General features: G+C 40.7%; 1 protein-coding gene across 10 annotated transcripts in view; it reads right to left on the bottom strand.

Annotated features, from left to right (window-relative positions):
- Positions 1–12,565, bottom strand: part of LOC119555219 (band 7 protein CG42540) — a 42,242-nt gene that overhangs the window by 14,624 nt on the left and 15,053 nt on the right. For 6 of the 10 annotated variants that reach the window (XM_037866490.1, XM_037866492.1, XM_037866486.1 and 3 more), the window contains one exon: positions 82–191. In XM_037866490.1, coding sequence (XP_037722418.1) covers positions 82–191 — 110 coding nt within the window. Of the gene's footprint in view, positions 1–81; positions 192–1,023; positions 1,060–3,538; positions 4,062–12,565 lie in introns of those variants that run through there. The other 4 variants (XM_037866488.1, XM_037866484.1, XM_037866482.1 and 1 more) reach the window with 3 other exon arrangements.

Here is a 12,565-nt window from a genome sequence, read left to right as displayed (position 1 = left end):
AGAGATGGCTTCCAATCAAATATTCATAAATCATGCAATTAGAGGACCATAAAAATATACATTTTTGAGTGCATTACGTACCTTGAAGCAGACGAAGAGACTGAAGGGTAGCGTCATTATCACAAGAGCCACGGAGAGAAATATTAGCAATTTGCCGCATGTTGATGCCTTATCGCTGATTTCCTCGTCCGCTGCGAGAGAACGTGGCGAGAAAACGAGAAATTTTCTTATAAATACATGTAACGTAGCAAGATGGAATCAAGTGCTCAAAGCAAATGCTGCAAATTAAGGCTTAAGCTATAAATTCGTTTTGTATTTTCCTCAGCTTTTCTTGGGCTCCACTCTGCTGAGAAAGGAGCCCAAGACTGTTACATGATAAATGCGCTGGGGCATCGGGAAAGAAATAAGAAAAAAGATGTCTTAAACGAAAGACCTCCGCATGGCGCATACAAATATCGCAGACAGAATGTCGGAATGAAAAAAAAAATGCTGAGCGAAAAAAAAGGCATACTTCGTTACGGAGTACTCATATTACTTAAAGTTTAGCCAAAAATTGAAGTTGTGCGAGATTTCGTTGGTATTTTTCGGGGGCAACAAGTCGCCCATTTTGCTTATTGATACTTGAGACGCGCCATAATTTCGATGGGGCCCTCGTCGCCTCGTAAAAGTCAAAATGTTGTTCCCTTGGGGAAACTCGGGAGATATCTGTAGCATACTTAGGTGCGCACACCGAAAAAAAAGGAAGGCGGAGACGGAAATCGAAATACAAGCAAACAAGGAGTGTGCATACATTAATAGGAAATTTCTCAGTAAATACTCATAGATAGTAGTCATTAGTTAGTTAGATAGTTAGATAGAGTTAGAGGTACACATAGAAAGTAGAGTATAGTTTTGTAACAGGTTAAAAAGTAGCTTTGTGTGTGTCTCGTGTGTTTCTGTTTGATTTTGGCTGTAGGATGTGGGGATCTTTTTCTGTTTTTTTCATTTCTTTTCTTGGGCATTGTCCAAATTGGTGCGACTTACAATAGAGAAATCCATGTGAATGTTTTGCTTGTGTATCTGCAAGAATACGATAAATCGAACAACAAGAGAAATTAATCGGGGGGAAATGCTTTTCGGCTTGATCAGCAACTAGCCAATTGGTGTGTTTTCTGGGATCTGGTTTTAGTATTTCCGTGTTTTTGAGTGCTCTGCGATCCTTGGGGGGGATCTACTTAGCTGCTCCATGCCATGCAGTTTTCAGGGTTTCTTTTTGTGGGTTAAATAGCATGCTCAAACGAACTACGAAAAACTGAAGAGCCAACCACTACGAACTCAAGAAAAATCATAAATTATTCATGCCACACACATTTAAATGCTGTTTACGCGCTGCTGTTGCAGTTTGTTTGCCATCTGGTTTTTGGTTTTTCTGGTTCTCTGGCTACCAGTTACCAGTTTTTCAGTTTTCAAGCTGCTGGCAATTAGCGGCACGGCACAGTTTGCATTTCAGTTTCAATTACAGTTCATTGAAAAGTTGCCACAATGCCAACACCCAGCAACGGCGACGTCAGCAAAGTGTTTTTAACGAGCTCTCACCCACTCACTTTTAGAAATACACACCCGAACACACACTCTCACTCACACAGACAGAACATGAAAAGCGACACTGGAAAATGGAAAACTTTGATGGGCGAATCCTAGAGCCTGGCTAAGCCAACAAGCTGCCAAACATTCAAACTCCTGGCGCACCGCAGCAAACTTTTATTGAAATTGATTTCAGAATAATTGCGATTTGAATGTGCCTGGCAACGAAGGCGCCGGCAATCCGAGAGTTTTGCGCCGAGATGAAAGGCTTTCTGGATTTGTGTGTAACGCCCCCGGCTGGTGACCGTAGACCTAATAGATTTATGGCTAAATTGCTTCTATGAAAATGATAAAAAGATGGCGGAAGAGTCGGAAAAAATGTAGCTACTGAAATTGTAATTAGGTTAAGGGGGAACTTCTGGCCTTAATTGCATCACCTGAAGCTAGGTTTTAAGTGGGTTTAATTGAGTTGGCATACAGTTATTTATATTATTAATCGCAAGAAATTTAAAAAGCTAGGTAATATTTGAAAACTACGTTTTTGGTTAGGGTTTATAACTGTTTTTAAGTTTCAGAAGAAAACTATTACCGTTGGATTTACATTATTTTTATTTATTTATAAGCTAAATCAACCAAAGGTAAGCAAATGTTTTTATAAGATGATCTAGTTATACTTTTTCAAATTGGTTTTACTATGTTATGTATTTAAGAATATATAATCATCATATTTTCATCTTATAATCAGCACCATCTTAAAAATCTACTAAGCAATAATCATTCGAAAAACTAGGTCATGATTTTAGTACTACTTTTTGGAAAAATAACAGAAAGGTGTAGATACTTTCTCCCATATTTCCCATGCTTTTCTACGTAGATACACAAAATATATCTATGCCATTTTGACAGCAGAGTCTCATCAAGAGTTTTTAAAAAGCTCTAAATCAACAGAACTTAATTAGCCATTTAAATGGGAAACAAAGCTCATTAATTTCAGACTGCTGGCAGTTTTAATAAATAACCCATAAAATGCTATGTGTCAGGGAGCTGCTATCTAAAAACGATATGATCGCTGAAAATTATTTTTAGCCAGGCTCTGGTAAATAGCACTTACTTGGCCTCATTTTTGGCCCGGGGTTATTTAGTTTCTGTTATTCCATTTGTGTTGACCCCAACACACAGAAAAAACAGAAAACGAAAAGAGCTGAATTTACCTTAATGTACAATCTCGGAGAACAATGTGTGGTCATAATTTTTTAATGACCAGCCAACGGCTGTCCAGCTGCCCGCTGAATCCACTCAGCCACTCACCCACTCACCCACTGAACCCACCACCCACTCGACCCACTCAACCCGCTCCGCCCACCGCTCCCACGCCCCTCGCACCACATCAACGCATACGTCAGAGCGCCAGCCCCTGGCAAAAAGCTTTGCTCGGGAAATAGGTCAGCTTGATGTTGCTGCTGTTGCTGTTGGTGTTGCTGCTTTCGCTGCTGCTGCTGCTGCTGCTGCTGATGATGTTGCTGCTGCTGGTGGTGTTGCTGCTGTGCTGTGGTGTTGGTCCTTCGTCCTGGTACAGCAAGTTAAAGCAATTTCTGATTGAATTTTGCATGGGAAATGCGAGAGCGAAAAGACTGAAGACTGAACGCTTTTCAGGGCCTAATGAAGCGATTAGCATGCATATGAAATGGCCTCGAGGTATACAGTATATATATGTATAGAAACACATATAGACATTTATGTACAGTGTACACCTAACCTGATTAATCACAGTTATACACAACATTCGGTCGGTAGAAGGAGAAAAAATACGTATTATACAAAGAAACCGAATTTGTGAAATTGTGATTTTTGTGGCGTCTCTAATCAAATTTTGATGTGGTGGTGGGTCATTTTGAAGACCGGACAAGCAACAAGTTCAGCCAAGCCAGCCTACAGTGCACACTCTCTACAAGAGCCACCAGCGACATGAGCTCACCTCTTCGCGCCTCGGCTCGATGGATGGCCTGCTGCTGTTGCGATTGCTGCATGAGGGCATGATGACTGTGCGGCAGTTGCTGCTGCTGCTGTTGCTGCTGCTGCATCTGCTGCTGTGGTGGCTGCTGCATCATCTGCTGCTGCTGCTGCTGTTGCTGCTGCTGCGGCTGTTGGTGGTGCTCGCGTTCCCTCAACTGTGGTTGCTGCAACTGCGTCAGTGGTTGTTGCTGCTGCTGCTGCTGCTGTTGTTGCTGCTGCGGCTGCGGCTGCTGCTGTGGGTGCAGCTGTATGGAGGCATTCACTGGCAGTGGTGACGAGGCCACATTGTTGGTCTGATGGTGGTGCAGATGGTGGTCCCTCTCCCTGTCCCTGTCCCGTTCTTCCGGCTGCGTGCTCGTCGGCGCCGGCGGTGCAAATGTGCTGGTGCTGGCTGCTAGGCGACCTGGCTGATGGTGGTGCGACTGCTGCTGCTGGCGGTGCAGCTGGTGGTCCCGATGCTCCATGTCCATCATCGAATCGGGCATCAAGCCGCGCTCGCAAAACGACGCCAGTGCGGCGGCTGTTTCTGGCTGCTCCGGGTCAATCTTGCTACTTGGTCTCAGTCCTGCATCCTGCACTATCTCGGTTCTTTTCCCTTTTCTTTAAGACACACACATATACACACTGTCACTACCACGGGTTCACACACACACACTAGGCTGAGCTAGTTTTCCCAGCTCTGTGTCCATTTCCCTTCGGTGGTTCGGGCTCGGGCTCGGGCTCGGGCTCGGCCTCTCCTGGCGCCTGGCTCCTGGCTTTTCCGCTTTTCCTTTGCTGTTAGGTGCCACTGCTGCTGATGTTACTGCTGCCTCGCTCGGAATCCAACTGAAAGTGCGCCAGCAGCCAGCATCCTTTTATATATCCCCAAAGCCAAAGCTCTCTCTAGCTCTCGACTTTGTTATCAGCCAGCCAAAAACCAGGATCGAAGAGCTTTCGCCGCTCTCCCAGCTGCAGGTTGCAGGTGCAGCATCGTTCAACTTTCACCTTTCCCAGCTTGCACTGACCTTGCGCACTCCCCGAAACATTGGTCCCGTTTGGAACTTCAGGAACGAAGCTTTCTCCGCTGGCCAAGCTTTTCCTTGGTCCTGCCTGGGGAAATCCTGGCCAGGGGCAAATGCGCAACAGAGATGGAGAGATGCTTGTACATATTTAGAACCTCCTCATAGATAGAGAGAGAGAGACTACCATGTGTACTAAAACGGAACTTTCCCCTCCGCACATACCGAACTCGTGTGTGTACAGGTGACAAACCTAATTTATGACACCTTCGAGAAGGAACCACCTGCCTGCTCCACCACTCGCAGCATCCATTGTAGTCAGACAAGAGGGCTCCCGTGCTCTGTGTTTGTTAACTGGCATGGAATGATATGTATGAGCACCGGCCCCGGTGTTACATCCCCACAACCCCATCCCGAACCTTCCCCTGCTCATCATCATCCTGGCCAGAAAAACACATCCTGACACTGCCTGCCACGCTTGACTGCGAATTTCTAATGAACCCACCTCCGATTTCGAAGCCAAAGCCTGTCGAACTGTCGAATATTTTAGGTCACCTGCAGCTCCTGAGCTTTGCTTTGAGCTGTCAATTACCGTTTACGCTTCATTAAGCGCCAGAAGGGGGTGGCGAGGGGCGGGGCTTGGCGGAAACTGCACTGGGAGAAAAGGTCAATCAAAATGTTAACCACAATGTATTCTTTCGCTGCGATATATCACCCATCACTCCATAAAACCCATAAACATTTTATGATCAAAGTCAGAATTTTGAACTGTAAGTCCATTTTGAAATCTCCATCCGTATTAACTTAAGCATTCTAGGTTAATACAAGAAAGAGGTATAAACGTTATTAAGGGAACCATTAAAGTTAAACCACCAACCTTAAATTCTTCAAATCAATAGCTATTTAAATATTTTTAAATAGTATACACAGTTGACTAAATGTTATATCAGAACCACATGGAATATTTTGAACTCCGTAAATAAAACAAAAAATATTATATCAAATATTGTAAAATAAAATACACAGATCTCTAAATATTATAAAAGAAAATTATGGAATTAGGTATTAACATTTCTTTAAAAATACAAGAGAGCTTTATGCGATATTGCAAAACTGTCGTAGCCTTATAAACCAGAACATTAGGTAATTATTATTAATTTACAAACCCAGTTCGTTTATAAAGCACCCCTAACTCTCATCTTTTCTCCCCGTGTACAATAAAAATATAATCGTGTACCTACTCCCTGAAGTACGGGGGCATCCGATACACCGTGTCAACTGTCGCACAACAGTGCGTATGAGTGTCATTATGTTTGACATTCATTCACAGCACTCCACAAAGGAGCTCCACTCTGAAGCAGGGCAGTTAATTAATCTCGGGTTCTTGATTAATGTGCGGATTGATTTGGGTATTGCCACACGTATTCCCTTTCGCAGACAAATGGGGCACTCGAGTTATAGACTAGGTGCTTTATTATGGGGCAATCAGAGTGGCCCGGGACCCGGTGACTTGGTTTATGTGCCACACGTGCACACATTTAACACCAGATTCTAATCACGGAATGGCAAGGGAATACCCAACGTGTTTGGCCATCCATTAAAGGTTAAATTTGGTGTTAGGAGCTATTAGCCATCGGTTTTTAATGGCAAGAGAATTTGTGTTCCTGGCGAACTTTGTCATTTTCATGCTTGTACAAATTTGTTTATTTATTAAAAGAACTCTTAAGCTGTATTATAAAAAATCCGTTTCTATAAAATTTCCTTTATTTAACTACCACTATTTTGGTGATTTCTTTCAAGACAAGCCCGAAACTAAGTTTTCCATTCGATTTGCATTTTCTATTAAACAGAATGGCTTCATTTGCAAGGCAAGATAAAAGCAACTGCATGGAAAATTGAGCGGAAATAAAGTTGAGGTTTCAAACAGAATTTCACAGTAGAGGATTACCAAACCGCTGTCTCCAATTCCGAGTCGAATACTTTGAATTTCCGAAAGAGAATTTCATAGCAGGGCCAACGACAGGACAAGACGAGAAAAGACCTCTTAACCACAACCGGATGGCAGTTAAGTGAGTCCCGCCCCTGGCTTTTATTTTTCCATACGCAGTTTTTATAGACAAACATAAAAACGAAGGCGGACTATTTTTGCCTATCGAAAGACAAAGCTGCCAAAGCCATAAACACGATTTTCTTTTGCTAAAGAGGGGGGCAAAGGATTGCCGAGCGGTTTTCCTGTCAGGATTGCGAAAATGAGAACTGAGAAACTGAGACGGGCAAATGATGTCACACACATGGACTATCCCAAAAAAAAACGAGACATGAGTTCACTAAGCAAGTAGATAGAAATGTGGGTGGAAGTCGGAACAGTTTTTCAACTATGTTGCAAAGCCAAATTGATTTTGACTTCATTTTTTTCAGTTTTAAGCTCACACTTTAATTAAAACTGAAAGTTTGAAAGATTAAAATAAACTTTCTTGCCTTGTCTTTAAAGCTTTGAATTTATGAATATAATAAAAATAGTTCATGCTTAAGAAACATTTTCTTTAAATCAAGTTATATTCCAAAGAGAGGGTAGAAATGTAAGTGGAAGTCGGAAATGGATTTTGTCTTAATTTTTTGAGTTTCAAGCTTTATATCAAATCTTTATATCAAATTATATTCCAAAGAAAAACATGTGTTATCCTTAGGAATTAGAGTTTCCCAGCCAGAAAATACTAATTAAACTAAACAATTTTCACTAAAAAGCATTGTATTCCATGATTTAATATTATTATTTTAAGATCTTAAGATCCTCAAGAGATACTTATAGGTGTAGGAAATCTTTAAATTAGAGTTTGCCAGCCAGAAAATTCTAATTAAATTAGACAACTTTCGCTAGTAAGCATTATATCCCATGGCTTTGGATATTTATTTTAAGATCTTTAGATCCTCAAAAGATATTTCTAGGTGTAGAAAATTTTGGTGCAGGTCTAGGACTTTGAACCGAATGTCCTGCGGCGCTCCGTGTGCGAAATTAGCCAGGCAAATATGTCGCACTTAACTGCTAACGGAAGTGTAGCAGCACGTCCAAAAAGCAGAGGTCGGTGGGTTAGGTGGGTGGTTGGGTGGAATAGGTTGAGTGGGTGGCTGGGTGGTGCGATATACGAGATGCGAGCAGCCCAAACAATGGTCTGTGCAATTGTCGAGGCCCAAGGCGAGGGGTCAGGCGAAGGCGAGGAGATAACTGTCCCTATCTTTTTCAGTTCCCCTCTCAATTGTCGACGTTTGCGCTTTTCCGGCGGCGGGAAAACCCAGGGGGGGGGGGGGGTGTGAACTGGTTTGTGTACGAGGATGTGACACAAATGCGTCGAATTATTGTCATATGAGGTCACTGTCCCTGTCGCGCAGTGAAAGTTTCCCGAGACACTCGGGCAAACAAACACATTCAAGCCTTGTTTGTTTGCCCCGTTTGTCGCCTTTTCACCACTCGTCTCCTCTCTTCTCTGTTACGATTATAAGTACCAGAGTTAAGCAAAGTTTGCTCGAACATGGCCAGAAGTACTACTCGTACTGCGATGTAACTACCATGTATCTGGGGCTTGTTGCAAAATTCTAAAGGAGCCTGTTGAAAGGCAAGGGGATATGTAGGTTGTGCGTTTGTTTTACCATCTCCAGCTCGAGTTCCTACTGGAAATCAATTCGGGGAGAATTACGGAAGCTGGGGGACCCGTATAGTCGTTAGTATTATGGCAGAAGCCACTGCTCCTTTCGCACTCATAAAATATGAATAGACGGGGTCGGAATTTATTCGACGCGGCCACAGTGAGTCGAATGAAATATGCCAGTTCAGTTTATGGAACTGATTGGGCAACGAGCAGGGAGCCTCTCTCAACGTTTCTCGTTAAAGTTGCGGCACTGTGAAAAGCCAACTTTTGCTGGAGAAACTTTAGATGGTGGCAGATACTTTAGTATCTTTCGGTGTACAGTGAAAAATAAAAGAGTTTCGCGGTGTTAATTTAAAACTGTTGCATGCTAGATTCATTTCTGTCACAAAACACGGAAGCCATAGTTTTACGATATGTCACCAGGGCATTTTTAAAACGAATTCGTGAAAGGTTATCGTGTGCTTGATATAATATAGATATCGAGGGGAGAATCGGGGTGTTCATTAAAAAGTTTTGCATATATAATTATTTATGTATACATGAAATGTGATTCAGGATATTTTATGTCACTCAAAGGGATTTTCATCTATCAATGTGACAATTAAACCAAAGAATAACTGCAAACACTTTTATTGATGTCATTATTAAGACGACTAGAGTAATTATTTCAATTTGATTTAAGTATTTATAATTCATATTATCCAAACTGAAAATTTCGATTTAATTTTTATTTGTCTTTAAAATAGTGTAGTATTTTATATATTATTTTCTATGGTCCCATTTTATATCCTTTAACATTTGGATTGATTTTTGTTTTGATTTTTTACCCCTTTCTTGATTTTTTTCAGTGCTTGTGATTGTGATTGCGGCGCACTTTAAGCCATCCAATCAAGGGCGTTCATTAGAAGGAATATTCATCTTTGGCATGCGACTTGCTAAGTAGACCGACTGTCAGGCAGGACTATCACCCAATCAATAATTCATAACCACACATTGACGACGCGTTCGCCGGGCAATAAAATGAAAAGCGAAATGAAAAACTGGCCAAGCAAATGCTTGCCAATAATTCAACGTTGGTTCAGGGTTCTGTTCCCGACTTTATCAATGGTGAATCGGACGGCGAATGTATATATATAGAGATATATATATCACACAATGAATGAATGCCAAGCGGCGCCGGGCCTCGATGTCGTTGTCGATTTCGATGTCGCCGCCGAGTGTCGGACATTTCGTCTTTTTCTTTTTATATTTCCCTTTTCCATTTGGCCTTTTCCATTTGGCCATTTTCCCTTTTAGCCAGCGGTTTGCTCATTTTTTCGCTTGATTCCCTTGCTTTATTTTGGTGACTATCTTCTGGGCGGTTTTTCCACGCTCTCTCGATAATGTCGCTGCTCTGTCCCAGCGAACCATGAAATATTGATGGCCCACTCCCCGGAAACCGAGAATTGTGCCCGGCATATTAAGCGTTCATATAAAGTTTATTATATAGACATATGGTCTGTGCATGACCAACGGCGCGGAGCACTTTATATTAATTGATTTTTGTTGCGGATCCTCCATTTTACATGGAATTTAAAGGGGAACTCCTTCTTGCCTTGCCTTGGCCACAAAGTCTGTGTTTTAACAATGCAATGCTTTTCCCCACTCATTACTTGCTGTTTACATGCTGATTTCGATAAGCTCGCAACCCTACGGAGCCATAATTAATAATTTTTGTGGCTCGTGGTTTTTGCTGCCTACAGTTTTTTCACTGAAAAAACAATTTGCACGCTGGAAAAAGGGGCGTTTCTATAAGAAATATTCTGCGTTAATATTAAATATTTTTTATGAAATTTAAATAGCTTAGACGAACGTAGAGTGTAGATAATGAAGTGTTTTTTACTGCAGCAACTCAAAAACGTTTTCATACAGCAATAATTTTGTCTATCATTTTAATTTAATTTAATAGCTCGAATTAATAAACAGCAATACGTGCAGTTTGAGACAAGCTATATATTTAAGGAAATAAATGTTAAATTATTCCAGAATTTGTAAACAATTTTGAAACCATATAAAGTTGTAGAATTTAGAAGAACTTGTATTTAACTGGAATCAAAAAATCAGAGAAAAAGTGATACAATCCAGGAATTATTCTTTACCATTTAACATTGTAAATTATATTTTAAATGTTTGTATTATGTGATTTCTTATCCTTTAAAATTATATGGAATTTTAAAAAACGAATATCATTCTTTATCAATTATTTTTTCCAGCTTGGGTATTATTTTCATATTTAAAGTTTTATTAAAAGTGTTACTCATGTTAAAAATTAGTTTAACTAAAGTTTATACTTTCACATTTTCATATTTAAAGTTAATTCAAAGTAATTACTCTTGTTTGAAAGTAGTTTAACTAATTACAAATTGTTTTATATGTTTTATAGTTTGTTTTCCACTGTTGGTAGTCTGCTGATGGCAGCACCGCTGAGCTTACCGCACCCAGAATTAATCAAACCCCACATTGTTTGTGCTGCGTGGAGCGCGATCAAAGGGCGCGAGGATAAACAGCGCGGGGTCAGCGGGGCTTACGCAAAACCAAAGGGATAAAGGGGAAAGGGGAGGTCTATCAAGGACTCGACCGGGCGGATGGCTGCAAACAGGCAAAAGCTGATAACGTGACCAACTTGGAAATCAATTAAAGTGCAGCAAGGACCACGGCGATGCGAATTCTGTGCCCTGTGGTCGAGTGTCCTGTGGTCCTGGCCAACGGGGTGTTTGCTCCCTGGCTGGTAAAACTTAATTATGGCGGACGGATGTGGATGTGGAGCTGCCCGGGGGGGCGGAAGTGTGTGTTCCTGCACATGCCACGCCCACACACTGCACTTATCCCCCTTAACCACCCTTAACCACCCAGTTCTCCATGTCCATTGCACTCCACTCCTTTTTCCACTTGGCGCTGGGCGAACACGCCTCGGCAATTTTTCGAACATATTTCTGCCGAGTTACACCCACTTCTCATTGGATTTCCCCTTTGCTGGAAAATATGTCGCCCCAGCATTTGGAGGATTTAATTAAAAGCCCAGCAACTTAAAGACGCCTTTCGGAGGATTATAAATTATAGTTGGAATTATGGAACTGCGTCTAAATGGTTTAGGATAATTGCGCTGGGGCAGAAGGCACTCTCCCAGGAAGTCGTAAATTTCGCTCACGGAAGCTGAACATGGTATTTAAAAAAAGATGACTGTCCCAAGATTCAACTGAAATTATCACCACTAAATGCGGATACGAATGTAGGTCAATTTAAGTTAATGCAAGTTGAATTTAATTAAGTTTACTTAGTTTTAGTACCTTTTTCCTTTTTGAGATAATATATCTTTTGTTACCAAAAAAAAGGTTTGTAGAAAAATCATAGACGATTAAAATATGACCCTCCTAAAAATGAAAAATTGTAATGTGGATTATTGGAGAATTCAACAACAAATTTATAGAGGTTTCTCACGTTTAAATCGGGATAAAATAACTAAAGTTATGAAATCTAGAAATGTAGTTTTGGGTTCGCATTTTAAAATCCATTAGAAATATGAAAAAATCGAACATGAAAATGGGTTAATAATTTGACCCTCTTAAAAAAGATATCTTTTAATGTAACGTAGAAGACAATTCAACCACAAATTCATAGAGGTATCCCACGTCTAAATCGGGATCCAATAGCTAAAGTTAAAGAATCTGGAAGTGCAGTTTTGGGTTCCCTTTCTAAAATCCATTGGATATATGGAAAAATCAAACATGAAAATGGGTTAAAATGTTGACCCTCTTGTAAAAGATATCTTTTAATGTAGCGTAAAAGAGAATTCAACCACAAACTCATAGAGGTATCCCACGTCTAGATCGAGATCCTATAACTCAAGTTATGAAATTTAGAAGTGGAGTTTTGGGTTCCCATTCTGAAATCAATTGGAAATACGGAAAAAGCGAACATGAAAATGGGTTAAAATTTTGAACCTCTTGTAAAAGATATCTTTTAATGTAGCGTAAAAGAGAATTCATCCACAAATTTATAAAGGTATCCCACGTCTAAATCGGGATCCATTAATTCAAGTTATAGAATCTAGAAGTGCAGTTTTGAGTTCCCATTCTGAAATCCATTGAAAAAAAACAAAAAAATGGGTTAAAATTTTGACCCTCTTTAAAAAAATATCTTTTAATGTAGCTTTAAAGAGAATTCACCCACAAATTCATAGAGGTATCCCACTTCTAAATCGTGATCCAATAACTCAAGTTATGGAATCTAGAAGTGCAATCTAAAAGTGAGTTATGGGTTCCGATGTGGGTTATGGCATAACATCACATTAGACATGCTTTTCTGATG

This window comes from Drosophila subpulchrella, chromosome 3L (assembly GCF_014743375.2).
Source record: "Drosophila subpulchrella strain 33 F10 #4 breed RU33 chromosome 3L, RU_Dsub_v1.1 Primary Assembly, whole genome shotgun sequence".
Lineage (NCBI taxonomy): Eukaryota > Metazoa > Arthropoda > Insecta > Diptera > Drosophilidae > Drosophila > Drosophila subpulchrella.
The sequence above is the reverse complement of the archived record's forward strand: the minus strand, read 5'-3'. Positions and strand labels throughout refer to the sequence as shown.